This window comes from Eumetopias jubatus, unplaced genomic scaffold (genome assembly GCF_037043125.1).
Source record: "Eumetopias jubatus isolate StellerSeaLion01/CBP00866 unplaced genomic scaffold, mEumJub1_p1.0 scaffold_9, whole genome shotgun sequence".
Taxonomy (NCBI): Eukaryota; Metazoa; Chordata; class Mammalia; order Carnivora; family Otariidae; genus Eumetopias; species Eumetopias jubatus.
Genome location: NW_028274815.1, coordinates 114,255,436 through 114,282,768, shown reverse-complemented (window position 1 = coordinate 114,282,768; position 27,333 = coordinate 114,255,436). Strand labels below are relative to the sequence as shown.

Here is a 27,333-nt window from a genome sequence, read left to right as displayed (position 1 = left end):
TAAAAATCTTAGGAACGTTATTTTTGATGTGGATATTCTAACCGAATAATACACTCTCGTGGTTCAAAAATCAAAAGGCATCAAAATGTGTCTGAGGACATATGTCCTTCCCCACGCCTGTGCCCACCTGCCCAAGTCCCCTCCCAAGGGCAACTTCTGTTTCCAATTTCTTGTACTTCCAGAGATGTCTGTGCACAGATACACAGAGAGAGAGATCTGTGACGTGAATGGAAGCATACTTTTCAGAGTTCTACACTCCACTTTTTTCCAACTGACAATACATCACCGAGATTATTTCACATCTGTACATAAAGCACGGCCCCCCATTCCTTTTTAACAGCCACATAGTATTCCATCATGTAAATGAGCCATTGGTCTTATTTCCTATCTTTCTTTGCTCTCACAAACAAGGCTGTGCAGTGCATAACCTTTCAACCTCTCTTTTCCTATACCATGAGTGTGCGTGTAGGGTAAATTCCCTGAAGGGAATTGCTGGGTCAGAGAGCATGTGTTTTTTGTCTTTTGATAGACATTTGCCAGGTCGCCTCCGAAGCGGTTGTACCAACTTATACTCCACCAGCAACACCTGTACTCCCCTAGCCTCGCCGACATAGTGTGTTACCAAATTTTCGGTCCCTGCCATCGTGGTGGATGAAGAGGGCATCATGTTTGAGTGAATATGTGAGCCAATGACTAAAGCACATGAAAGGATGCAAACGTTCTCCAGAGAGGCTCAAACTCTCCCATCCTACGACCGTGAACCAGTGCGGATGGCCGGCACACCACCAAAGTGACCGTCAGGCAGAGCAGTTTGGGGTGAGCTGCTCTGAGCAAAGCGGAGCCGCTCCCCTGGGATCACAGGGGGCTCCCTACAGGACTGTCAGGGCCCGGAGGAAGGGACCAGGCCCGTCTTGTTCGCTGCTGTTATCTCCTGTGCCCAGACCCCAGCTTGGTGCTCTGTGGAATGAATAAGTTCACCCTGACCAGCTGGGAGGTGGGAAGGGGCAGGCTGCACGGGAGATGGGTAGGCAGCGATCCCAGGATACATTGGTCATCAATGCTGCTCAGGGTGAAGCGGGTGTTGGAGAATCGGGCAAAGCCATCCCGGTACAGCCAGGCCCGAAGCGGGAGGTACTGCGTCCAGGAGGGAAAGGAGGGGGAGGCAGAGGCAGGGGTGAGTATGAGCACTTTTGCCCCTCTGAGCTTTTGAACCTGCTGTTTCCTCCACCCGGAGTGCCCTTCCTTCCTTCCCACATCACCCCTCAAGAATCTGCTCCAGCGTCAGCCTGCTCCAATTCTAGCCCCTCCTTTCCTGGTGCTGGGGGTGGGAAGAAGGTACAGAAGGGAGTAGAATGAACAGGCCTCTTCTCTGCTCCACCACCACGGGCAACACCCCAGCTCAGCGTGTGTCCATAATCCCCACCAGACAGTAAGCTCCAGGAGCACAGGGCTGAGCCTGTGTCCCACTTCCCTATGTCCGGTGCCCCACACAGAGTGCCATACCATGAAGGTCTGAGCACTGTTGAATGAGTGGTGGGGGGGAGCACAGCAACTCCTGGTTTGAGAGCAGGCTCTGGGGCTAGGCTGCCTGGATTCGAACCCCAACTCTGTCGGTCACCAGTGTGTGACTTTGGACAAGCCACTCAACCCCGCTGTATCTGTTTCTTCATCTGTAAAATGAGGATAATAATAGAACGGACCTCCCTGGTTATTAGGAGGACTGAATGAAATAAAATCTGCCAAATACCAGGGCTTGGTACTTAGTAGGTGCTCGTAAAAGTTAGCTGCGGTTACCACGGATGGCTGGGTGAATAAAAGGTAGAGGGCAAACCCAGACCCTGGGATGGCAAAAGTCGGATTTGTTTACTCACCCCCCTCTTATCCTCAGATGCCCCGTGGGTTCTCCCAGGCAGGCAAAATCAGACAAGCTCGCACAGGTGCCCCCACCGGAATGGCTTCTGCCCCCTGTCTCCCTCCAGCTGTTCCTTACCTGCGGCTGGAGAAGGGGCCCCTTTTAGCTACTCACCGACATCACCAGCACATAGACGCGCAGGTCAAACTTGCGGCCTGTCGGGCAAGGAGAGAATTCATGCAACAAATACCGACCATGGGCCAGGCACCGTGCTGGGTTTGTGGGTTATAGTGATGGACATACAGAGGTGAATGCCAATAAAAGCACACGAGGTAGAAGGACAGGGTAACTGGCGGGGAGGGTTAATACCCAGAAAAGCCTGGGGTGCCTGGGTGGCTCGGTTAAACATCTGCCTTTGGCTCAGGTCATGATCTCGGGGTCCTGGGATCAAGCCCCACGGCGGGCTCCCTGCTCAGCGGGGAGCCTGCTTCCCCCCTTCCCTCGGCCCCTCCCCACCCCCCAGCTCGTGCTATCTCTCACTATCTGTCTCTCTCAAATAAATAAATAAAATCTTAGGACATGCTGGGGAAAGGCTGAAGACATGGGATCAGGAAGGTTTCATGGAGAAGGCTCCAGGAAGAGAGGTGCCCACTAACCCAGAAGGGTGGGCCTTGGGGCTCGGAGCCAGCAGAGTGGAAGGATATGGGGTCAGTGAGGTCAGTGAGGTCAGCAAGGTCAGCACGGGCCAGCTCATGTGCAGGTTTTGCATTTCGTTTCACCAACCATGGGAAGCCACTGAAAGGTACCTTGTCCCCCCGGCTACTGTGTTGGAGCGGAGCACAGGGGGCCAGAGCAGCTGTGGGTACCAGTGAGGACGGGAGGGGACAGCGGCCAGAACCGGGATGGTGGGGTCAGACGGATTCAAGAGCTGCATGGGAGCCTGATGGAGGTCGGAGGGGGGAGGAGAAGAGAGGGGCACACCCGGAATGGTCTCCGACCTCTGGCTTAGCACCCAGGGCTGGAGGGGCTGGGGACACGGGGAGGCTGGGGAATGAGCCCCATGGCAGGGGGAGGGCGAGGTTGGATGTTAGGCTCGCTGCTGGGTTTGAGTTGCTGGCAGGTGCCCAAGAGGGCATGCCGCAGGCTGTGGGACATCAGGATCCGGGGTGTCAGGGTGAGGTCTCAGCTGGAGACAGAAAGCTGGGGGGTCACTGACATCCGGTGATGCCACAAGAAAGGATGGGGTCACTGTGGAGAGAGGAGAGGACGTTGCCCGGGGAGGTGAGAGCAGCCAAGCAGCACAGATGCTTGTTCTGGGCAGAGGGGCCATCTCACCTCCTATCAGGTAGGGATTTTCGATATAGCGCTGAGCTACGTAGTTCTCCACAGGGATCTCATCCTTCTGGTCATCAGAACTTCTTGCATCCTAGTTGTAAAAATAACGATTATTAACATTTATGGAGCATTCCTTGTGTAGGAGGCATTGTGTTAGGTACTGTCCTCGGGGTATATCAACCCCTATCAGGGAAGTAAGTACTCATGTTATCCCCAGTTTACAGATGAGAACCTGAAGCACAGAGAAGGGGAGTGACTTGCCCAAGGTCACACAGCTGTGCAGTGGCACAGCTGGGAAGTGGACCCGCAGGCTGGGCCCAGAGTCTCGGCATTTAACCTCCAGACCTGCGCTGTCCATTTACATTTAAACTGATGAAAAGTAAATGAAATTAAATACTCCCACATGGATGTCCCTTGAGGACATTACGCTAAGTGAAATAAGCCAGACACAAAGGACAAATACTGTTTGAGTCCACTTAGATGAGGTCTCTAGGGTTGTCAAATCCACGGAGATGGCAAGTAGAAGGATGGCCGCCAGGCGCTGGGGTGGGAGGAGGGGAAATAGGGAGCCGGTGTTTCTTGGGGACAGAGTTCTGGAAGTAGATAAAAGAGTTCTAGAGGTGGACGGTGGGGAAGGTTGCACAACAGCGTGAATATACTTCATGCCACTAATTATACACTTAAAAGTAGTCAAATGGCAAATTTTATTTATATAAAAAAAAGGAAAAGAAATGTAAAATCCAGCCCTTGAGCGGTACCAGCAGCTTTTCAGGTGCTCAGTGTCAACACGTGGCTAGTGGTCGCCACACCGGGGAGAGTACAGGCACACACTGGCCCCCCTCTGTAGAAGGTTCCATTGGTCAGCGCTGCCTGCAGCACCACACAGACGCCCAAGGACATTCCTGTCCCTTCTCTGCCTGCGGGTTCTCCCGCCCTCACCAGCCCAGCTCAGGAAGACAGCAATGCCCTCTCTCACACCTGTGCAGCACCTCACCTTCCGCAAAGCCCTTTCTCACCCACTGCCCCCCTTCCCAGTAACCTTGTGAGAAAACTGAGGCCCAAAGGCAAGTGTCACTCACTTGGTGAGGTCACACAACAGCCCAGTGGCTGGGAACCCCTGGAATTCAGGGTTCCTGGCCCCCAGGGCAAAATTTCCTCCACTTACTGTCACACCACCCCAAGGTAACCAGTCCTCCCCTTCCCGGGCGCCAGACCACCCCCTACCTGTACTCACATGGCTGCCAGAGGGATTGACAGCGCTCCGGGCCGGCGGGGCCTCTAAGCTGGTCAGCTTCTTGCCCGCGGTGCCCTGCCGGTTTCATGGGCAGAATCAGGACACACAGGGGAGGGGGGAAATTCATTTTTTGAGTACCAGCTCGTGCAGTAGGTGCTGGTTGTGTAGGAGTTGGTCATCCTGCTCTTCTCCCTCACCCTGCACTATTTTTTTTTTTAAGATTTTATTTATTTGAGGGCGGGGGAGAGAGGGAGGGAGGACACAGAAGTGGCATGAGAAGCAGACTCCCTGCTGAGTGGAGAGCTGGACGTGGGGCTCGATCCCAGGACCCTGGGATCATGACCTGAGCCGAAGGCAGATGCTTAACCAACTGAACCATCTAGGCGCCCCCCCCTCACCCTGCACTATTAAAATCTCTCAGGTTCAGAGGGGTTCAGCAATTTTCCCAAGACCACACAGCTGCAGAACGGCATAGGCAGGACTGGAACCAGGATTTCTGCTACGCTGTGTCTGGGATAGGGATGGGGTAGTGGGGAGGGAGGGAGCTACCTCAGGCTCAGCCTAGGATCTACAGGAAGACTCGGCCGAACTCTCCCCAACCAGGTGAGTAGGAGGCCCAGGTATAGAGGCCATGTTCTCAGGTTTTAGGCATATTAACTCATTGCGTCCTCAGCAGGTACTATTACTACTATCCCCCATTTCCTTAGGCACAGACAGGTGAAGGATCTTGCCCAAGGTCACACAGCTATTAAGGGGAAAAAAAAAACCAAGATTTAAACCCGGGCAATCTGGCTTCAGGGACCCCATTCCTATGGGCCTGCCCCAGAGCTTCCTTGCCACCCTCCAAGCTTTGAAAGAGGGAAGGCGGGGCCCCTCATTGCAGCAAGGGCAGAGGTAAGCTTACCTTCCTCCAGTCCATGATGTCCTTCAGCCTCCGGAAGAGGAAGATGCCCTTCCCTTGGGACCGGGCTACCTGGGGTGGGGGTGAGCGCAGAAAGAGCAGCTCTCAGCCCCATGTTGCTCCTTGTCAGCCCCTGTGCCTGGGCACCTGCCCAGACTTCGCTCACAAAGGCATACAATGGCATGAATTATACAAAAGAGCAGACAATTAAAAAACCATTTCTAACAGTCTTGGGAACACATCATCCAATTCTTTTTTTGGAAATCAATTTGCCTTCCTAATTAGGTTTTGCTTCAGCTAATACTGATCAGCCTGCATTTACTGAATCCCAGCATGGGTAATTCATAGCTTCACAGAGTCCAGGGACTGGGGACATCTTTAATATCATGCAGAGCAGTCAGCACCAAAGGCATTACTCCCTCCTGTGAAATCCCTCGATGATGGTCACCTGCCTGGCCTTGCCCGTCCACAGTGCCAGGGAGCTCACCACCTTCCCCCACCTCCCGACGCAGCTCATCTGTTGCAGGATAGCACTAGTCAGCAGTCATCCCAAAGGCACAGATTAGGTGACTACTGTGTGTTGGGCATGATGCTATTGAAGTGACCTAGACCTCACAGAGCCTTCACAGCCTAACCTGTGTTGAGCTCAAATTTGCCAGCCTGGCTCTGGGCCTGTAGGGCCTCCTAAAACAAATCTGATCCCTGGGTCCCAGAACAGCCCTTTGATCATCTGTAGCCACTGAGCAGGTCCCCCAGAGTCGTCTTTCCTCTAGCATTAAGGCACCCAGGGAATGCAAACTCTTGTTTCCCTCTGTTCTCCTCTGAGCACGGCCAAGTTGGCCAGTGTGAGGCTCTCTGTACAATGTAGGGGCAGGCAGAGGGGTTGGGCATGGATGGCCAGGTTGCCCACTGCGTGAAGGGCTCCCGGTCATGGAGGCAGTGGGAGCCCAAACCCAGCTCCGCCCTGCCCGCAGCGCCGTGTGCTTGATTCAGGCTTGTGCACACCCAGAAGACACGTGTGGAGCACTGGTAGGGCTCAGGGACAGCTACCTGTGCACCACTATTTTGGAAGCAACTCATCAGTGCGCATCAAGGGCTTCCATGGGCTCACGGCCATGCAAAAGACTTAAATCCACTTCACAGAAGAAGGTCACCCAATGTAAACAATGAAAAGTCACTCGGCTTCATTAGTCTCAAGGAAATGCAAATGAAAACCCCAAGAGGATACCACTCCATGCTCCCTGAGAGTGGTTAAAATTAAAAATGAACAATAGGGTCGCCTGGGTGGCTCAGTAGGTTGAACATCCGACTCTTGGTTTTGGCTTAGGTGACGATCTCGCGGTGGTGAGATCCAGCCCCACCTCAGGCTCTGCACTCAATACGGAGTCTGCTTTAGGTTCTTTCTCCCTCTCTCTGCCCCTCCCCACTCTCTTGCCCGATGTCTCTCTAAGATGAATAAATAAAATCTTTTCTAAAGGATTAAAACAATGAAAGACGAACAACAGCAAGTGTTGGTGAGGCTGTGGAGAAACTGGCACTCACAGCTGCTGCTGGGAGTGCACATCGTGGGAAACAGGCAGCATCTGCTAAAGCTGAACACAGGCACCTGCTCTGACCCAGAAGGGCCTCTCCTAGGCCCCCACACGGCAGAAACGGGTGCACCCGGGCACCCACGCATGCATCCCAGAACATCCACAGCAGCACAACTCACAGTGGCTCCAACCTTGAAACGGCCCAGAGGATAAAGAGTCACATGGTGGAACAGTATACAGCAGTGATGACTAGCAGTGGGCAGTCACCCGCGTCAGTCGGGATGAATCTCGTGAACATAATGGTGATGGAGAGCAACCAGACTCAGCGCAGCAGTATCTCATGATTCCCATGATATCAAGTACAAAGGCAGACAGATGCGTCTGTGCTGTTAGGGCCTAGAGGGCTAGTGAGTGGGAGAGGGTCTGGGGGAGCTGCCCAGGGGCCAGCCAGCGCTGTCTATGGCCTGGGTGCTTGTTACTCAAGTGTGCTCACCTCCAGAAAATTTACCAAGCTGTGCCCCCATAACTCGGGCATATTCTGTTTACTAAACTTCAATTGAGAAGTTTTATTAAGGCTCCTGCCTTTTGTTTTTTTGGTTTTAAGATTTTTTTTTAAATTTATTCATTTGAGACACAGAGATACAGAGAAAGAGAGAGAGAGAGAAAGAGAGAGAGCATGAGGAGGGGGAGAGGGCAGGCTTCCTGCTGAGCAAGGAGCCCGACGCGGGGCTCGATCCCAGGACCCCGGGATCATGACCCGAGCTGAAGGCAGATGCCTAACCATCTGAGCCACCCAGGTGCCCCAAGCCTCCTGCCTTTTGATCTGGGAGCCCCCACCCCCACCCTGGTGGGCTGCCTTCCCTACAGTCATTCCCTTCCCTCTCTCTGGCCGTAGAGCCAACCTCTCACACGGAGGCTGGGAGGACCACACACCTGTTCTGTCAGCCTCTCTTGCAGCTCTTGGGAACCACATGACTAGTTCTGGCCAACGAGACCTACAGAGACGTCTGCTTAGGGCTTTGGGGCTTCTAAGAATGACTTTCTTCCTTGTTAAAAATATCAGGATCAAGGCGGAGGAGGAGAGAGGGAGGGAGCCAGAGCTGGAGGGAGAGAGAGAGACGAAGAGATGCCTGGCTCCTTTCCTTCTCTCTCTGAATGCTACAGTCTGAGGAGGTGAGGTCTAGAGCTGTCACACATGGTGTGACACAGTGACACATCTGATGGCAGAAAATCAACACACGGAGGGTTTTTAACGGTATCATTGAGCCCATCCCCAAACCTGGAACTTCCTACCTCTGGCTTTCTTGTTAGAGGAGGTAATAAAACGCCTTTATTGTTTAAAGCATTGTTTGTTAGTGGGGCACCTGGGTGGCTCAGTCATTGAGCGGCTGCCTTCGGCTCAGGTCGTGATCCCAGGGTCCTGGGATGGAGCCCCGCATCGGACTCCCTGCTCCACGGGAAGCCTGCTTCTCCCTCTCCCACTCCCCCTGCTTGTGTTCCCTCTCTCACTGTCCCTCTGTCAAATAAATAAATAAAATATTTTAAAAAATAAAAAATAAAAATAAATAAAACATTGTTAGTATGTTAGCAAACATGCCTGTTCCAGGAGATGCCTTTCTAAGGGAATAATCCTCAAGAGTGGAAAATAAACTTCCTGCTTGGTGATAATATCAGGGTTTTTAAGACTGGGAAATCACCTACTATCTAGCTCCAGCAGATTGTAGTTTGCAAAAAGAGTCACAAAAATATTTCCAGTCCCATATGTTTTTCCAGAACCTTGCTACCCCCATCACCCGACCCTCCACAAAGAGGTGAAGTCGATGTGCCCTCCCCTTGAATCTGGGCGAGCATTTAGGACTGTCTCTACTGATCGCAGATGGCAGGGGTGATGTTGTGTGGATTCCAATGCTGGGTCATCCAAGGCAATACAGCATCCATACAGCTTTCTCTTTGGGGGATGGTTGCCCTTGGAACCCAGCCACCATGCTGGGAGGAAGCTCAGGTCATATGGAGAGGCCCACACGGAAGGCAACTGAGTCTTCCAGCCCTCCACCCTGGCTGAGCTCCCAGCCAGCAGCCAGCACCGACTTGCCAGCCGAGTGAGTGAGCCAGCTTGGAAGCGAATCCTCCAGCCCTCATGGGAGCCGTCCCAGTAGACGCTGGAGCAGCCAGGAGTCTTCCTTGGCAAGTGTTGCCCAAATTGGAGGTTCAGGGGTTAAATAAGACATGACTTTTGTTTCCAGCCACTGAGTTTTGGGGTGCAGCAACAGAACACGGACACTAACATTAGGGGAATGGTTTATAACGACAGCAGATGTTTCCTACACGCCAGGCACCAAGATTTACGCATCTTACCTCGTGAAAGCTTTACCAAAAAATCCTCTACGTAGGCATTAATACTATCCCCGTTTTGCAGCCAAGGAAACCAAGGAACAAGGCCAAGCACTCTGTTCAAGGTTACCCAACCAGCAGGTGACAAACCCAGGTAGTTAAAACTGTGCTTCACAAGCCTGAGGCTCATGCACCTTCCGCAAAGTGCCAGGGAGTACACAGAATCACACGACAGACATGGTCGACTCCTGGGAGTATCGATCTTACTTGATAATTTGGAAGTAAAACATATTATTTTTCTAAAAAGATAAATCAATTGGAAAATAATATGAATGGATTATGAGAATGAGCCATACTTCGATTTTGCACCACCTGCGACCACCCAGGGCCCTCGACCTGCCGCTGCCACTGCCTGTCCTGCCCCTGGGGGCCATTCATCACGTGGCATTCACTGGGTGTTACCCATGGGGTTGGTGGTCTACTCAGCTACCCTGAGCAGGGGAAAAAATTCCCTTTTTCTCTGCCAACAAAACCCCATTTGTTTTTTCCTTGTTGTTTGTTTAATGTAAGCTCTACCCCCTACGTGGGTCTCAAACTCACAACCTGGAGATCAAGAATCACATGCTCCACCAACTAGGCCAGCCAGGCGCCCCCAGAAGAGCCCCATCTGGATCACCTCTTCCCGGTGGTCCTGCCCCCCTGGGAGCCTGAGCCCTCCCGGGGCTCCCACGCCCCTGCCGCCACGTGACTGTTCGGGCGCGGGCCAGCAGGTACCAGGGGAGGTCTGCGGCAGTGACCTCTGGGAAGTTCGTGTCTTCTTCAAAAGGGACACAAGACCAGGGTGTTTGTTTATTCCTGCGGCAGGTGAAGGGGTGAGGAGGCGAAGCTAAAGGTGTGGCAGCCACGTTGTGACTGAGAGGAGAAGCCAGCCCACTGGGGTGGGAATTGATGATGCTGTTGAGCTGCCCACCAAGGTTGTTGAGTCGTTCCTGGAACTGACCTTTCATGATTAAAGGAAATGTCCTGGCGTCCGTAAACTTGAATGAGAAGAACATTTTTCACCCTAACCAGATTTTCCCATTGCCTTCCATTATGAATGCGGACAACATACCGTAGTAGTATTAGCCACGCCTGTGACTTTACTTTCAGAAGAAATCTGTTATTTTTATATCACATTACGGTGGTTGCAGATATCTCAAAATATTGTTTATGCTCATTATGACTTTGAAATTATGGTAACTATGGGCCTGCTGTTAGACTCTCTTCAGCTGTGAATGAAACTCCTACGGCATCAAGAACGTTTCGTAGTGTGTGTGGTGGTCGTGTGAGGCTCTCTCTGGTCTCTAACGGCGGGACCATGCTGACTGCCAGACTGGCAGCCAGTGGTGCAGTGCCTGCCTGGCCTCACCTGCAGGAGCTTCTCCTGCCACAGACCAGCTGACCCAGGCCCGCGTAGCCAGGAAGCCTGGCCCACTCCTGGGAGACAGGGGACCTCCTCTGGCCGGAGGCCTCCCCCAGGCCTCTAGGTGCTTCTCTCCCTTCCCTTTCTCCCTCACTGGGTCTGACAACTGTCCCAGCCCCTGTCCCGTTCCCTCCCCCCACTCCTTACAGGCAAAACTCCCCGCACATTCGATCTTGCCTTGGCATCTGTTTCTCAGAGGACCCACTAACTGTTTGTTTGATAACTGTTTTTCAATATAGTTACTTCCTTTTATAATCAAATTACTTTATCCTTTTAAAAACACTCTTTTGTGACAGTGTGAAACACGATTTTCACCAGATGCCCAAGAGACCCAAGACGAGCCCCTGCCCTCTTGTTTGAGCTCCCATTAGTCGGGGCTTCTGTTCTGTGCTGCCCAAAGCACCCCCCGACTCTTTGAAGATTGCAGTGAAAAGGTCTGAGAAGCTCTGGTGGGGTAAACTGGAGAAACAGAAGGTAAAATTCTATTCTTCCCGTCCTGCAATTTAGACAGAGGCCCCCACAGCTGGGAGCGGCCTAGTGGTTGCCCTGGATGCTCACGGCCTTGAGTGAAACGTTAAACCAGATCTGCAGACACAGAGGGACTGATGGACAGGCCCCAGGACTGATGGACAGGCCTGGGCCCTGACAGCCAGCACCTGCCCCCCAGCCACGTGAGGGAGGCTAGACAAGCAAGCGTGGTCCCATGGTCTGGGTCCTACCAACCTCCCGCCCACCCAAAGGGCCTGAGCTGGTGGGAGGGGAGAATGGTCAGATAGAAAAGAAGTTTGGATCGATGCAATTTTTACATCACCTGGGCTTTTAAATGGCAAACCCAGGGGCTTGTTCTTACACTCAGAGTGATAGCAAAGCTCCGAGATGGGCTGGGGCTCAGGCTCCGTGGGAAGAGGGGTCGCTAAGGGTGGCGTGGAGGGGACGATGCTGCTTATTCCTTTCTGAGTCCAACTCACTCCCTCATTGCCCCTGCTCTGCTTCCACTAAAGAGGAAGATGCAGACTCAGCAGGCCCTAGGGGACCGTGCAGAGGAGGCGCCGGAGGGAAAAGACAGGCCAGTGGCTGCCTTCACTGGCCCCACCACAGCAACTATGTGAAAACTCGTGTGTGTGGGTGTGCAAGGACAGCCCATCTCACAGAGACAGGCCTTGTGGGAAGAGTGGAGGGATTTGGGATTTTTTCCCTTTATTTTCTAAATGTGAAGTAACGTCCTATTTTTTTGTTTTGTTTGTTTTTTACATTTTCCCTACCCCAAAGGAATCCAAACAACAGGACTTGTCGACTGATTTTGCACCACCTAATACTCTAGCCCAGTGGTTCACAGTTCTGTTGCTAGGGAGAACCCTGGCTGCTATATCCGGGACCTTGCTAGAAACGCAATTCTTAGCCCCCACCCCAGGCCTACTGAATCAGACACTGAGGGATGGAGGAGGGGCTTTAGTAAGCTCTCCAGAAAATTCTGATGCACTCTCAGGTTTGAGAATTACTCCTCTACAGTCTCAGTCCTCAAAGTGTGGTCCACGGACCTGCGGCAAAGGCCTCACCTGGGAGCTGGTTAGAAATGTGGACTCTCAGGCCCTACGCAGACCTGCTGAATCAGCCTCTGCCTTGAACAAGATGCCCGTTGATTGTGGGCACATGGTGGGTTTGGGAAGCACTGACCTAGTGCTTTCCAGGGGCAGGGGGAGAGAAGGTGTTGCCTGGACTCTTGGAAATCACAGCAAAGATGGTCAATGACTGGACACCTAAGTGCCAAGCCCTTTATATAACTTGTATAACTCACGTATATAACATGTTATCCTTCATTGGATTCTCTCCCAACCCTGGCAGGTAGGTACACTTGTTAATTGCACTTTACCTACAATGAGGATGCAGACTTAGAGGGGCTGAAACCTGCTTGGGGTCAGCCGGCTCATAAGCATCGGGGACAGAGTTAAAGCCCAGAGCACCCACTCTCTGCACCCCATACCCTAGACAGGGTGTTGCAGCTCTGCAGGGGCAAGAACGCACGCACGCAGCCAAGATGCCGCCTCTTAATTACAGCCGTCTTGTGTCTGCCTCTAACAAAGGCCGTGGGCTGGGAAAGGAATCAACTTAATATGCGATTGCTCTTTCCAATTAGCACAAATTACCATTTGTCTGGGAGGATAATGCTGGGAGCTGGAACCGCCCCGTGGGTTGCAGTTCTTGGCTGCCTAACCCCTTCCGCTCTGGCTGCAGAGAAGGGGATGCAAGCCTCCCAGCAGGCCTCACCAGGGACAGGAGCAGGAGGCCCCGGTGAACGCTGCCTGGGACCCATTTGGGAGCATCCGTGGTTTTCGTCTGCCTTCCGAGGACCTGTGCTACTGACTGTGCATTGGCCAACACCGGCCCTAGTCCCCAGCTGCACAAGGCAGGGCTGCCCTGTACTCTGCTCCCCACAGCTCCCTTCCTGGGGCCTGGCACATTCCCAAGCCCAGGAAATAGTAGGGGGCTTTGCTGATGCCCATTCAAGGCTCTGGTGGCTTTGCGGTGAGAAAGCAGCCCTGGCACGAGGAAGAACCGAGGGGCTGGTGGGTACTCTGCCAGCTGTGCCCTCCACTCAGTTTCTGGATCCCTTAAGGGCTACCTCTGGATGCAAGGCCTTCGTGCATGCAGGTCCCTCTTCCTGGAATGCTCTTTCCTACCTCTGCCCTTCTCCAGGCTGACCCTCTGCATCCTTCAGGCCACAGCCTGAAGTACTAATTCTTTTGATAACAATAGCAACAACAGCAGCGGTCCCTTACGGAGTGCTTCATGTTGTGCTCTGCCTGTGGTAACTCAGTCACACAACAGCATTATGAGACAGGTACTGCCATCTCACTTTGCAGATGGGCAAACTGGGGCACAGAGAAGTTAAGTAGTCTGCCTGAGGTCACACAGCTAGTAAGTGGTACAGGCAGAATTTGAAGGAAGGGGTTTGGCCTCGGAGCCCAGTCCCCCTTCAGAAAAGCCTGCCGGGCAGCGGGGAGCCTCCTACTGTTTCTACATTTAGCACAGCTCCACGCACGCACGCAGGTGTCCTCTGTATTGCCTGCGCCCAAGGAAGGCGGAGACCCACTTCCGACTCGCTGAGGGCTGCGTCCCCAGCGCCTAGGTCTATGCCTGGCACGTGGCAAGTGCTCAGCGAGTTATTTACGGAATGTCTGAATACATGGGTCTCAGTCTCCTCATCTTTAAAATGAGGTCATAGCTCCTCCCAAGGGCCATCCTGAGAACCGGGCAGCGCAGGTAAAGTGCTTGGCACGGCTTGGCCACCACCGGTTCCTCTCCTGTCAGGAAGAGAGGGGAGATCTGAGCTCCAGCAAGCCTCGGGATTCCCTGCCCTGGTGTCCTGAGGATCACTCGTTCAGCTAGGAAACATGCATTGAGCACCTACTGTGTGCTGTCATAGCTGCTGGGTCCACACACTGCGAGGAGGAAATGAAGTCAGCCCTCGGGGGCTTGGGGGAGGCGGATGGTGCATCTGAGGCTGACTTGCCAGGCAGAATTTTGTCCTGGGATGTGCCGCGAGGGATCCCTGCTCTGTCTGGTGCCCGGGAGGCCCTCCCTCTCACCGCCCCCTCCCCCTGCTCCCGGCACTGGGCACGCACAGGCTTCATGATCCAGGTGATTCCCGGGTTTTTGCGGAACTCCTCCACGAACAGGTGGTACTCGCATGGCATCTCAAAGGTTTTGGGGAAGAAGTCGCACTTGGCTGCCTCCAGCTTTCCGGCCTCGCGCTCCAGTTGTTTCCTGAACCGCTTCAGGTTCTTCACCATGTAGTTCTTGCGCGTCAGCTGGGCAGCAGGTGGGCGAGCAGGCCGTTAGTGCTTGTGCCCACTGTCCTGCTCCAGCTCCCAGCCCCAACCACCCAGCTTGCCCCCACAGCCTCGGGCGCGCCAAGTAACAGTCACGGTGAGAGTAACTCTGAGAGCCTGTGGTTCTCTAGTGATCCCCACTCTACAGGCCAGAAAACCAAGGCTCAGAAAGGTTAAGTCGGCTGCCCAGGGTCACCCAGCTAACAGAGGCGCAGCCGGGATTTGACCCGGGCCTGTCTGACTCCCAAGTTCATGTTTCTAGCTGCTAAGCTGCACTAACCTTTTCAAATCTCAGCACTGTTGGCTCCTCCGGTCCCATCTTTGTGGTCTGCTTCCCCCCGGACCTCCCGCCCATCGCTAGACTCCCAGTTGCTCAAGCCTCTCCCCTGAAGTCACCCTACGGCTCCTTCGGCCCTTGCCCCGCCCATCCCCAGGGCTGAAATGCCAACCAGACTGTGCCCTCAGTCCCCAGCCCAAGGCAGCCTGTCGTTCAGGTACCAGACCCTCACTCCCTCACACTCTGTAGCTCCCCGTGTATCTTGTGCACGTGTCCCGCACCCGCCACGTGCCCCACATTCTCTTCCGCTTTTCCACGCTGGCTCTTGCCCTCCCACGCCTGCTCGTTGCCACATCCAGTGACACGAATTGGCCGACTCAGTGCCCCAGCTGCCCCAGCTCACCTCGTAGTGGTTTCGGAAGTGACTGATGCGCACATGCTCGTCCATGTAGGTGTGGTCAAAGTTCTCCCGGAGCCAGCTGACGTCACACCAGTAGAAATCCCACTCCCCTTCACTGCGGGGGCGGGGGGGGGGGACAAAGGTCACGAGCCGAGGCCCTCAGCACTGCCGGGGGTCTGGGACCCGGGGAGGTGCAGCCCAGGAGGGCAGGCAGCAGTGTGTTCAAGAGGAGTCTTCGGGCGGGTGGCTGCCCACAACGGGCTCTGTGAGGCCAGAGTGAAAACCAGAGAGATGTTCCTGCACAAATCCAGGCTGCTGGCCTCCTCTGAACAACCAGCAGAGCAGTTGCATGGAGCCCTGACGCCCCCTGGCACCTGTCAGCTGGAGGGAGGAGCTGCCGCCAAGTTAGACAGGGACGCCCCCGCCAGGTCACAGTCCCCAGTGCCCCCCACGGCCCACGACAACCAGCCAGCCTCACCTGGTCATGCTACCTGCCTGGGTGCTGGAAGCATCTCTGTTGCCCACCCCCCCTCCCCCAAAGCCCTCCTCCCGCCGACTCCTCAGAGCAGCCTCAAAAGGTGACAACAATCATCCCTAGAGCCCCCAGACAAAGATGACCCCGTTCACCAAGGCCCTGGCAGCACCAGGTTTCCTACCCAGGCCTGCCCGGCTCCAAATTCCGACCTGCTTCTTCACCACCACACTAAGGAGAGGGACAGGAAAGCAGGCTAATCTCCCCAGTCTGATGGCACAGCTGTGGGGCCGAGAGGAAGCGCTTGCAAACTACGTGGCGGGAAATAAAACAAGGCCGCCATGACTGCTTCCAACTCCTTCTTAAGTACAAAACTACAGCTGTAACTGAAGCCCCGTGTGGACGAGACTGGACTCCAGTACCAGGCAGTGGGAACCATGGATTCCCCCACTTACTTGTTCCCTCATTCACGGAGAGGTTGCGAGAACAGGGTGGAGACGAGCCCGGGTCTCCTCACACAGACTGACCAGGTGCCCTCCTAGCCCAAGCCCTGACAAGTCGAGTGGCCTCAAACATGGCAGTTTTTACTCTTCTGCATCCAGCTTTCCCACTTTCAGTAAATAGGTATGATAACAGCACCTCCCAGAAGGTCTGCTCAATGATTCAGAGGTCATGCATGTAAAGTGCTCAAGAGCGTCCAACAGGCTTAGCTACTGTTAGGCAACAATATTCCCCGAGCACCATGTCAAGGCAGCTGGTTGCCCTCACCCCTCATATCTATTTTCACCTTTTACTACAGTACCAGAATTCCCGACATTTACCTGGGAAAATGTCATCTGCGTTCTCCAAAATAAAGACTACATTTTCCAGATTCTCTTGCAGCTAAGCTAAGTTCTGGCCAACGTGAGACACTTCTAGGCTGAGTTCTTCAAGGGCAGGGCATGCATTTTCTTGCCTCCTTCCTACCGACTGTGGCTTGGACTCTGGATGTAAGGCTGGAGCTTCACCTTAGACCGTGAGGACAAGGGCCTCACTCAAGTGATAGCAGAATGGAAAGATGGAAGCGGATGGATCCAGATTTCTATACCATCTCTGAACTTCCTACATCTGGACTTCAATGGGAGAGATAAATAAACTTCTAGTCTGTCAAAGCCTCTTTTACTTTGGGTCTCTGTTACATGCATCCAAACCTTAACCCTAACTTATATTAGCACCTACTATGGGCTGGGCATTGGATGCTTGTTCATCTCAGTATCCCCAGGGCTCAGCAGAGAAGAAGAAATGTAGGCTTGGGGTCAAGTAAGTTGTTCAAGGTCACAGAACCAGTAAGTGGCCAGGGAAAAGCAGCCCTTGACCTGGACCTGCCATCAGTGGAGGATTCAAGCCAGCTAGTGGGTGATGGCTGCATTCCTTGATTTTCCAGAGAGCTCTAGGACACTGGCTATGGAACAGTCCAGCTGAACTGGGTGTGAACCCCACTTTGACCCTTACATGCTGTATGACCTTCAACGATTGGCTTAATACCTCTGAACATAATCATATCTTGCTGGATGGTTGTAAGGCTTAAATAAGACAGAGGGTGTCCGTAAGGCGCCTGGCACATTTTGAGTGCTAAATAAATCTTGGTCCCTATCACAGCCAAATTGGGACAAGTCCCAGTAGCCACTGAAGGCAACTGGGAGAAAACAGAGGGAGACAAGGATCTGTGAGGCAAAGGGAAGAAGGGACGAGGCTGGCAGGGGTGGGGAGGTGTCTTACTCCTTTACTTCCACCCATCCTGGCCTGTGGCGAAGGACATCCATGAGAGTATTTATGAGAGTGGTCTTGAATCGGATTGATGTTCTCTGCTCTCTGCAAGACAAAGCAACGGAACGCTTGCTCAGGATCACACGAAAACCTGTATAGGGATGTTCGTAGCAGCTTTATTAATAATAGCCACAAACTTGGGGACACCTGGGCGGCTCAGTCAGTTAAGCATCTGCCTTCAGCTCAGGTCATGATCCCAGGGTCCTGGGATCGAGCCCCGCATCGGGCTCCCTGCTCGGCGGGAAGCCTGCTTCTCCCTCTCCCACTCCCCCTGCTGCTGTTCCCTCTCTAGCTGTCTCTCTCTCTGTCAAACAAATAAATAATATCTTTTTAAGAGAAAGGGTCATATGAGGGATCCTTGTAGGGTGGGAATTTTCCTTAGGGATGTCAGTATCCTGGTTGTGATACTGTGCTATATAGTTTTATTCTCTGTTACCATTGAGGGGAACCAAGTACAGGGCACATGGGATCTCACTGTATTATTTCTTAGAACTGCATACAAATCCACAATTATCTCAAAGTCAATATCTAATTTAAAAAAATGTAACAGGGGTGCCTGGGTGGCTCAGTCGTTAAGCATCTGCCTTCAGCTCAGGTCATGCTCCCAGGGTCCTGGGATTGAGCCCTGCATCGGGCTCCCTGCTCCGCGGGAAGCCGGCTTCTCCCTCTCCCACTCCCCCTGCTTATGTTCCCTCTCTCGCTGTGTCTCTCTCTGTCAAATAAATAAATAAAATCTTTAAAAAAATAAAAAATAAAAATAAATAAAAAAACGTAACATATCTTTAGAAGTCTGGATAATGGCTACTTTTGTGGGGGAACGATTGGAAGAGAGTATGAATGGCATTCTGGAGTGTTGGGGCTGTTCTGTTTCCTGCATATTAAGTTGATGAAAATTCATGAGCTGTAAACTTATGATGTATGCACCTTTCTGTATACACAACAGAACTCTGTAACAAAATATACCACAAATAAAGTTAAAAGACTGGCTATAGATTAAGATAAAATATTTGCAATGCTTACAATCCATAAGACATTAGGACCAAGTACAAAAAGAGCTCCTACAAATCATTAAGAAAAAGAAAAAGAACTCAATAGAAAAATGCCTAAGGAAAAAAAAATGCCTAGGGGATATGAACAGGCAAGTCACAGCAGAGGAAACTTACCAGTATGCATGTGAAAAGATACTCAACCTTCCCAACAACACAGTAAACTAAAATACCAAGGAGAAGATTTCTGCTACAGGTTACAACATAAAAGGATGTAAAACAACAAGGGGAAAAAATGTACAAAATAAATATCACACTTGACTATGGGGCTAGTGGAGAACAATGGACAAAAGGAAACGTGACCAAATGATTCCAGAGAGAAACGAGCCCTTCGCTGGGGAGCAGAGAGATGCCTCAGTTTCTAGGTCTTGCCGGGGGGGGGGGGGGGGGGGGGGGGGGCGGTGTCTGAGGGCGGGCAAGTGGAGGAATGAGCCAGCCGTGGAGGGGAGACTTTGCAGGCACCAGGGGAAAGCAGCTGAGCTTAGACAATACTAGGGTGGCCAGCCAAATCAAAATCTGGAAGAACCCCTTCCAAAACCAAACCAAGCCAAGCCAAACCAAACCAAAACAACATTGTGGCAAATTTGCTTAAGAAAGAAGCAGTAGAGAACACAGTAAAGCAGAAAGAAAACCCATATTCCTGCACATTGATGTGGTGTGTGTATTTGGGCAGCCCTGCCAGAGTTGAATCCAAAAGTGATCCAAAAAACCATAAACAAACAAACAAAAACCAAACGGCCGTCCAGCCCCCTCCCAGGGCAAAAGATCAAAACAGCAGTACAGGAGGCTGGGCTTGGAGCGAACTCAGCGGAATTAAAGCTTCAGTCCAGCCCATGTTCTACTCAGCTTTAGGAGGAATCCAATGATCAGCCCCCAACCTAACCACTACTCAGAAGAAAGGGCTTACAGTCTCTGGAAAATCAGTCTCCCTTTCCCTCTCTCCACACATTATTCCTTTTGTAGGTCTGAATCTCCATCTGGTATAATTTTCCTTCAGCTTAAAGAACTTTCTTCAGTGTTTAAATACATGACAAAAATAACAGCACAAAGGACCAGAGGGGAGTAAACAGAGCATGCTGTTCTAGGGTTCTTAGGTTGTGCGGGAAGTGGTATAATATTGATTCAGTGTAGACAGTGATGAGTTAAGGATGCATATTGTAATGCCCTAGAATAACGGTTCTTGATGGGTGGTCCCAGTATTCCTCGGGGTCTTCAGGGGTTCACAAAGGCCTCCCTTTCTCAACTACATATCTTTGTGAGGCTGGATTTTCTTCCTATTCTTCAACTGAAACAACCTATCACAACAGAGTGAATCCAGAAGATTTAGGAAGCCAAATGTTTTATATTGTGCCAGACATCAAGGAAATTCACAAAAATGTAAAAACAATGACTACTCATCTTAGTAATGCAGGAGGGAGAACACAGTTATAAGTTCATAAAAAAATACATTATTTATGCTACCAGGTAGAGTACCTTGTTGCTTTTTAAATGAATTAATAATATTTTTAATTTATCATTTTAAATTTCTAATATGATATTGATAAATACAAGCCACACAAAAATTAGTAAGCGTCCACAATAATTTTTTTAGTAGTAAAGAGATCCTGAGCTCAAATTTTAAGAACCACTGCTCTAAAGTAGTAAAGTCAGGAGTATTTAAAATTTAATCCAAAACAATGAAGAGATACAATTTCAAAATCCATCAGATTGGGGGAAATGTTTAAAATCAGACAAACACCAAGTGTTCGCAAGAACATGGAAATAATTACCCTATAATGCTGATGGAACTGTCAATTGGATAAATCTTTAGAGAGCAATTTGGCTTATTAAAACTGTCAGGTACTATTCATACACATTAGACTGGCAAAAATCTAAAAGTCCAAGTTTGGCAACAATGTGCTAAAACTGGAAACTCTTCCTGTGCTGGTAGAAGGCACTCCAGAGAACCACATGGCAGTACTTAGTAAAATTGAATTTGCACAGACTCTAGACCCAGCAGTTCCATCCTAGCTCTATACTCTAGATAGATACCCCACATATGCAACTGGGCATTATATGTACAGGGATGCTCGTTTTGTAACTATTAATATTTTTTATAGAAATAACCTGCAGCACACAGTTGGTGGTCCACCCTTGTCCCCTAGGCATTCTCCATTCCTGTGCAAGTCAGAGGGTCTTCCACTGCCAGTACCTGCAGCTCTTTGCCTGAGGGCTTTTTCTGGTCCCCAGAGTCTGCTCAGCCAGTGCTTAAAGCAAATCCAAAGTGCCCCTTCCCCAACAGCACACAACTAATGACAACTGGAGTTGACGGATAAATCTTCCAGCCCCTCATCGCTCAGTTGGGATGAGTATGCAGTGTGTTTTGCACTATCTCCTAGGAATCCCCCGTGGGACTGAGCCCACCTGCCCACCGCAATAACCTGTCGGTAATGCACCTCTTATTGGTTTCTCTCCCTTAGCTGTCTCACGTCTCCACTTCCCTGCCAATGCTTACTGGAATCACCTTCCAACCTTCCAAATAAACTGCTCAGGGTCTGCTTCTGGTGGGAATCAATACTAAGACACAACCTAAAGCCTTTCAACAGGAAGTAGATAAATAACTAGTGGTATACAATGGAACACATATAGTAGTTAAAATGTATCCAGATCTACATGCACCAACACGGATAAATGCTGAAAATACAGCCTTGTGTGACATAAACAGCACGCAGAATAATAATAGTATAACGTTCACCCATGTAACTTATAGTCCTAGCCTCATGCAGCCTGGGGGGTCCATGTCACACAATTCCGTAAGATAAAAACATACGACTGCTGAAGAGGGTGCATTCTTGGAAAGCATGGGTTCTTTTGATTAAAATAAAGAGAGAAAGAGATGTGGCTTGAGACTTCCTCCCCCACTTCTTCCTGTCTTGATCTAGCCATGAAGGCTGGAGCTATAGCAGCTACTTGGTGTCCATAGGGAAAAGGTCAGGACCGTCACGGAGACACAACTCTGACTGAGTTGAACCACTGCACCAGCCCTCCGGGCTCTTTGTTACATGAGGAAAGTTAATACAAATTTTTTAAAGCTGCTATTAGTTGGGTTTCCTACTGCTTGTAGTTAAACACATTTCTAATGGGTATCTATCCTACTAAAACAGATCCTGTTAACTGAAGTGCCCTTTTTTTGGTTGGGGTGGGAGTGGGTGTTTAAGTTTAGGGTCAGCGTCTAGAATAGCGCTGCATTGCTCTGATGGGTGCCGCACGACGGAAGGGTCAGAGACCACACGTGCCCTCCTCGGTGGTGGTGCAGCCAGAAGCAACTTTAGAAAGCAGAGAAATATCTAATGAAATAGAATAGAAATATCTAAAATATGTCCTACAGCATGTGTGATGTAACCTCCTCTGACTCCCCACAAAAAACGTCAGTCCAGTCTGCATTGCTCCCTCCTGCTCTGTGCTAGTGGATTCCATTTAGGGGATCCGACGAGGTGCTGAGTTCTGCACCTGGGTTACTGCCACAGAGGGAAGCAGAGGATCGGGGCAGAGTTGACACTGGAGTTATCAAGTCATCACATGGTTGTTGAAGGAGGCAGGAGGGCATAGGTAGATGCAACATGGGCCCTGGAGCCCAGCAAGCTCTGCCACTAACTGATCCTATAGTCGGGAGCGAGTTCCCTAGCCTCTCTGAGCTTCAGTTTCCCCACCTGCAAAATGGACCCAATAGTAGTATCTACTTTAAAGGATTGTGATATGGACTCAAGGAGATAATACAGCCTGGCACATGGTAAGTGCTCAGTGATGCGGAGGTGGATAAAGGGGAGGAAGGACGGAAGGAAGGGAGGGAGGAAGGAAGGAAATTAGTTCTGTGTTTATTAGATTGCGTGGGGCCACTCACCGCTCTTTTCCCTTTGACAGTCCATGGCCCTTGTAATTTTGATTCTGCAAGGAGAAAAGAAAAGCAATGTAACTGGTTCTGCATATCCACCCTGCCTTCCCAGCTCAATTTACTGCAGATATTAAAATGCTCAAACCATCAGACACAACACTGCCCAGATCCTTAGGCGTGAAGGACCAGCCTGGCCAAGTTCACATTGGTCAACATGTGCCCAGCAGCTTGGTCCTTGGAATAAACCACCAAGTATTCAAGGTATCAAATCGCCCCACTTCATAAGATTGTTCCACAGGCATGACCAGTAGAGTGAATACCTAGTTTTCAGTGCTCCAAAGGTCCAACCCTGAACCCCAGTTTTGAGGGCTGAGCTCAGCCAGCTCTGTGAGAAGGAACTGAAACTTGAATGTTTGATTAGATCCATGGTCCAGAAGGGGAATGGTTCAAACACTCAGAGTGGAGTTAATTTCTTCACCCAAAATGGACCTTTCAAATCCTCAATGGGGGTTGGGGGGTGGGTATTATTTTGCTTCTACCACGTCTAAAACAGTTTGGTCTTTAGTCCTGGTAAGACTGATCCCTAATGGCAGGTATGAAAAAAGAAATCAAAATTGGTCTTGTGCAGGATGACCACTGCAACTTGGACAGACTTGTCATCTGCATTAGTTTTCTATTACTGCATAACAAATTACCACAAACTTGGCGGCTTAAAATAGTACAAATTTATGTCTTGCAGTTTCTGTGAGCCAGGATCCTGGGCATGGCTTAGCTGGATCTTCTGGCCAGGTCTCACAAGGCTACAACCAAGGTGATGGCCTGGGTTATGATTCTCATGCATGGGCTTGGGGTCCTTTTCCAAGATCATCCAGATTGTTGGCAGAGTTCAGTTGCTCGGGGTTGCAGGACTGAGGTCCCTGTTTACTTACTAGCTCTTGACCGGTGACTGCTCTCAGCAACTAGAGGTCCCCTGCAGTTCCTTTCAACATGGCCCCCTAGACAGTTCACAACATGGATGTTTGCTTTCCTCCAGGCCAGCAGGAGCTCATCCCTCTGACTTCCAACCCTCCCGACTCCAGGTCAGCCACAATAGAGTCCTATATGATGCATGGTAGATAATCACGGTAGTAACTATGCCATCAAATTCACAGGCTCTACCCAGACTCAAGGGGAGGGAATTATACAAGGTGTGTACACAAGCAGTGGGAATCTTGGGGGCCTTCTAGAATTCTGCCTACCACACCATCCTATCCCTCAAAGAGCCAGTAGAAGGGATAGAGGATACTACTTTATGAAACTGACAGAAATTAGCCCCCTACAAAAGCACGTGAACTTTTTTTAAATTTAATTTTATTATGTTATGTTAATCACCATACATTACATCATTAGTTTTTGATGTAGCGTTCCATGATTCATTGTTTGCGTATAATACCCAGTGCTCCATTCAATACGTGCCCTCTTTAACACCCATCACCAGGCTAACCCATCCCCCCACCACCCTCCCCTCTAGAACCCTCAGTAAGCACATGAACTCTTATCCCAGTAGTACATTCAAGTCCCTCCAACTACCCCAGCACTAGTAAGGTGTCCTTTTCTTTTTTGATTATATCTTTTATACTCTTTCATGTTTTCAGTTCTATTTTCCTTATGTTTATCCAGTCTTTGGTTGAAAAACTTTTCCCTGGGGCACCTGGGTGCCTCAGTCAGTTAAGTGTCTACCTTCAGCTCAGGTCATGATCCCAGGGTTTTGGGATCAAGTCCTGCATCGGGCTCCTTGCTCAGCAGGGAGCCTGTTTCTCCCTCTACCTCCTGCTCCCCTTGCATGTGCTCTCTCTCTCTGACAAATAAATAAATAAAATCTTTAAAAAATAAAAAAGAATAGGAAAACTTTTCCTGTCCTCACTGAATTGCATTGATTCTTCTGTTAAAATTCAGTTGACTGTGTATATGTAGGTCTATCTCTAGACTCTGTTTTATTTATTTATTTGTCTACCCTTATGTTGCTACCACATTTTTTTTAAAGATTTTATTTACTTATTTGACAGAGAGAGACACAGTGAGAGAGGGAACACAAGCAGGGGGAGTGGGAGAGGGAGAAGCAGGTTTCCCACAGAGCAGGGAGCCCAATGCGGGGCTTGATCCCAGGACCCTGGGATCAGGACCTGAGCCGAAGGCAGATGCTCAACGACTGAGCCACCTGGGTGCCCCAGCTACCACACTATTTTAATTATAAAAGCTTTCTAGTAAATCTCGAAATCAGGTACTATAAGTCCTCTAACCTTGTTTTTTTCAAGATTGTCTTTGCAATTTGGGGTCATTTGCACTTCAATATAAAGTTTAGAATCAGCTTGCTGGTTTCTACCAAAAATGTGTGTTGGGATTTTATTGGGATTGTACTAAATCTATAGATTTTGTGAAGTGACATCATCAAGTATTGAGTCTTCCAATCCATGAATATGGTCTATCTCTCCATTAATTTAAGTCTTCTTTAATTTCTTTCCACCATATTTTCCAGAAGTCTGGGACGTTTTAAATTAAATTTACTCATAGGTATTTGATTTTGTGATGCTATTTTAAATAATATTTTTAAAATTTCATTTTCCAATTGTTTGATGATAGAATATTGTGGTTGACAGAATAATGCTCCCCCAAAAGATGTCCATGTCTTAATATCCCAGAACCTGTAAATACGTTACATAACAAGGGAAAATTAAGGTTGCAGATATAATCAACTGACTTTATAAAATAGATTATCCTGGATTATCTGAGTGGGTGCAATGGAATCACTCGTTTTTTTGTTGTGAGAGGGAACTAAAGAAATGGGGGTGCCAATTCATAAGAAGTAGAGCACGGGATAAGAAGCAGGCTAGTGGGGGTTGCTGGATTCTAGAGTAATTCATTTCCCTTCTTTGGGTAGCATTTTTTTCCATTTTAAAGTGGGGGAGTTGGCCCGTGCACTCTTAAAGGACGGGGACTTGTCGGATTCACCTCTGTGTCCTTATTGGTCAGCACTGGGCTCAGTTTAAAGAAGGCACTGATTAGCGTTTTGGGATGAATGTATTAGGAATGGTTGGATTGGGTAGGCAAGCGAGAGGCGGGATGAGCGTAACCTCTAAGAGCTTTTCCAAGTCAGGAAATCAAAAATTCTGAGGTTCCCCCAGGGTCACAGAAATCGCTGAGTACAGTTTAGAATCCCAGATTTTCGTAACTTTCCCGCCAGCGAGACGGGTGGTGGACTCGCGCAGCACCTCCAGCGGCGCGCGTCCAACCCGGGCTTGAAGTGTTTTCTCTGTATTCATCATTTTCCTCCCACTCTATCCGGAATCACTCCACGGGGACCCCCAAGTCGGAATGCCTCTGTGGCCTCCCACCCTTCTCTAAGGACGATGAAAGCATTTGGATCCCGTGGCACTCCTACCTTCGGGCGCGACATGATATGATTCCCCAGGGCCGGACCCAAACCGCCACCGCGCCGCGCGCTAGCCTCCGCGTCCCGTTGCCGAGGCGACGGAGGGCGCCCGGATTCGCCACTCTGATTGGATGAGCCAAGGGCCCTCCTCTCCGCGCGGTTCGCAGGCTAGTGTCCAATCCCAGCCTCTGAAAGCTTTTGCGCGCAGCGGCAGCCCAGACCCCCTTACTCGCTCCACCTTTGTCTCCCACCCCCTCGCTTCCGCGACCCTGGGGCGCACCGGCCAGAGACTGGCTGCCCTCGGAGGGCACTGCTGCCCAGCGCCTCTTCCAGCTGCGTTTCGCTGGACCTACGAGCGCTCAGACTGAAAAGCTCAGCTTTTGGTAAATGTAATGGTACTAAGTTTCCTTACTCGGTCCCTCACTAAGTCGCCTTATCATTTGGTTAGTTGGTAACGCGGCCGGTCATTCTGCTTTTTCTCGGCCACTCTCTAATTCTTAGGCACCAACTTGATGCCAGGATTCACCTCAACTCCTGTAGTAGCCTCCTGACCAGTCTGCCAGTGCCCACTCTTGCCCTAGCCATTCCAGTTCATTCTTGGCGCTGCAGTCGAAGAGCACCAATTTGTGAAGAACACAAATCCAATCCGGCCTTTCCACTACATGTAACCTGAAGTAGCAATTTATTCGTCATTGCACCCTGTATTGGCTCTCTGCCTTTCCCTGCCTCCCTTCTCCACTGCCCTGGGATCTATGCCAACCATAGCTTATTAGAAACTGTTAAAAAAAATTGATTGTTTGTTTCATAGCAACAAAATATAAGTTATGTAGGAATATAATAAAATATATGCAAGACATTTTATTAAGCAACAAATTCTTATTAAGCCTCTACTTTATGGCATGCCTCATTCTTGACTCTATGAGGATACAGCAATGAACAAAAACAAGTATCTGCCCTTGCGGAGTTATTCTCATAGGAAAAATTAGAAAACATTGAAGGATATTAAAGAAGGCCTGAATAAATGGAGGGATATACCATGTTCATGGACAAGAAGACTCACTATCAAAAAGATGTGTATTTTTTCAAATCCTACAAGGACTTTTGAGAGACCCTCTCAACCCAAGAGAGGCAAATATCAATGGAATAATATGGGGATCCTAGAAATAGATACAGGTGTGTGTGTGTGTGTGTGTGTGTGTGTGTGTGTGTGTGTGTTTTAACTTTATGTACAATAGAAATGGCATCATAAATCAGTAAATGGCATTGAGAAACTGACTTTACATAGGAGTGAAAAATAGATGCTTAATTCAAGCAGGTTAAAGAATAAATATGACAAATATTTCAGGCTATTAGAAAAAATATTTAAATATATATCTAATATTTTATGATGTGAGGGTGGGGAAGGGTTTCTATCTTTCTTTTTTAAGATTTTATTTATTTGACAGAGAGAGAGAGAGAGAGAGCACAAGCAGGCGGAGCGGCAGACGGAGGGAAATGGAGAAGCAGGCTCTCCACTGAGCAGAGAGATGGATGCAGGGCTTGATCTCGGGACCCTGGGATCATGACCTGAGCTGA

At 50.1% G+C, this 27,333-nt stretch overlaps 1 protein-coding gene across 1 annotated transcript in view; it reads right to left on the bottom strand.

Moving 5' to 3' along the window:
• The window catches only part of TTLL9 (tubulin tyrosine ligase like 9), a 37,019-nt gene extending 11,237 nt beyond the window's left edge, over nucleotides 1-25,782 (bottom strand). Inside the window, exons 1-10 of the mRNA XM_028118808.2 lie at nucleotides 25,768-25,782; nucleotides 22,359-22,402; nucleotides 17,385-17,477; nucleotides 15,158-15,269; nucleotides 14,271-14,456; nucleotides 5,326-5,394; nucleotides 4,422-4,496; nucleotides 3,188-3,278; nucleotides 2,027-2,067; nucleotides 1,047-1,134 (exon numbers count right to left, since the gene is read on the bottom strand). Of these exons, the coding sequence (XP_027974609.1) occupies nucleotides 1,047-1,134; nucleotides 2,027-2,067; nucleotides 3,188-3,278; nucleotides 4,422-4,496; nucleotides 5,326-5,394; nucleotides 14,271-14,456; nucleotides 15,158-15,269; nucleotides 17,385-17,477; nucleotides 22,359-22,402; nucleotides 25,768-25,782 (814 nt within the window). The remainder of the gene's footprint in view (nucleotides 1-1,046; nucleotides 1,135-2,026; nucleotides 2,068-3,187; nucleotides 3,279-4,421; nucleotides 4,497-5,325; nucleotides 5,395-14,270; nucleotides 14,457-15,157; nucleotides 15,270-17,384; nucleotides 17,478-22,358; nucleotides 22,403-25,767) is intronic.
• Between the last annotated feature and the right edge of the window lie 1,551 nt (nucleotides 25,783-27,333).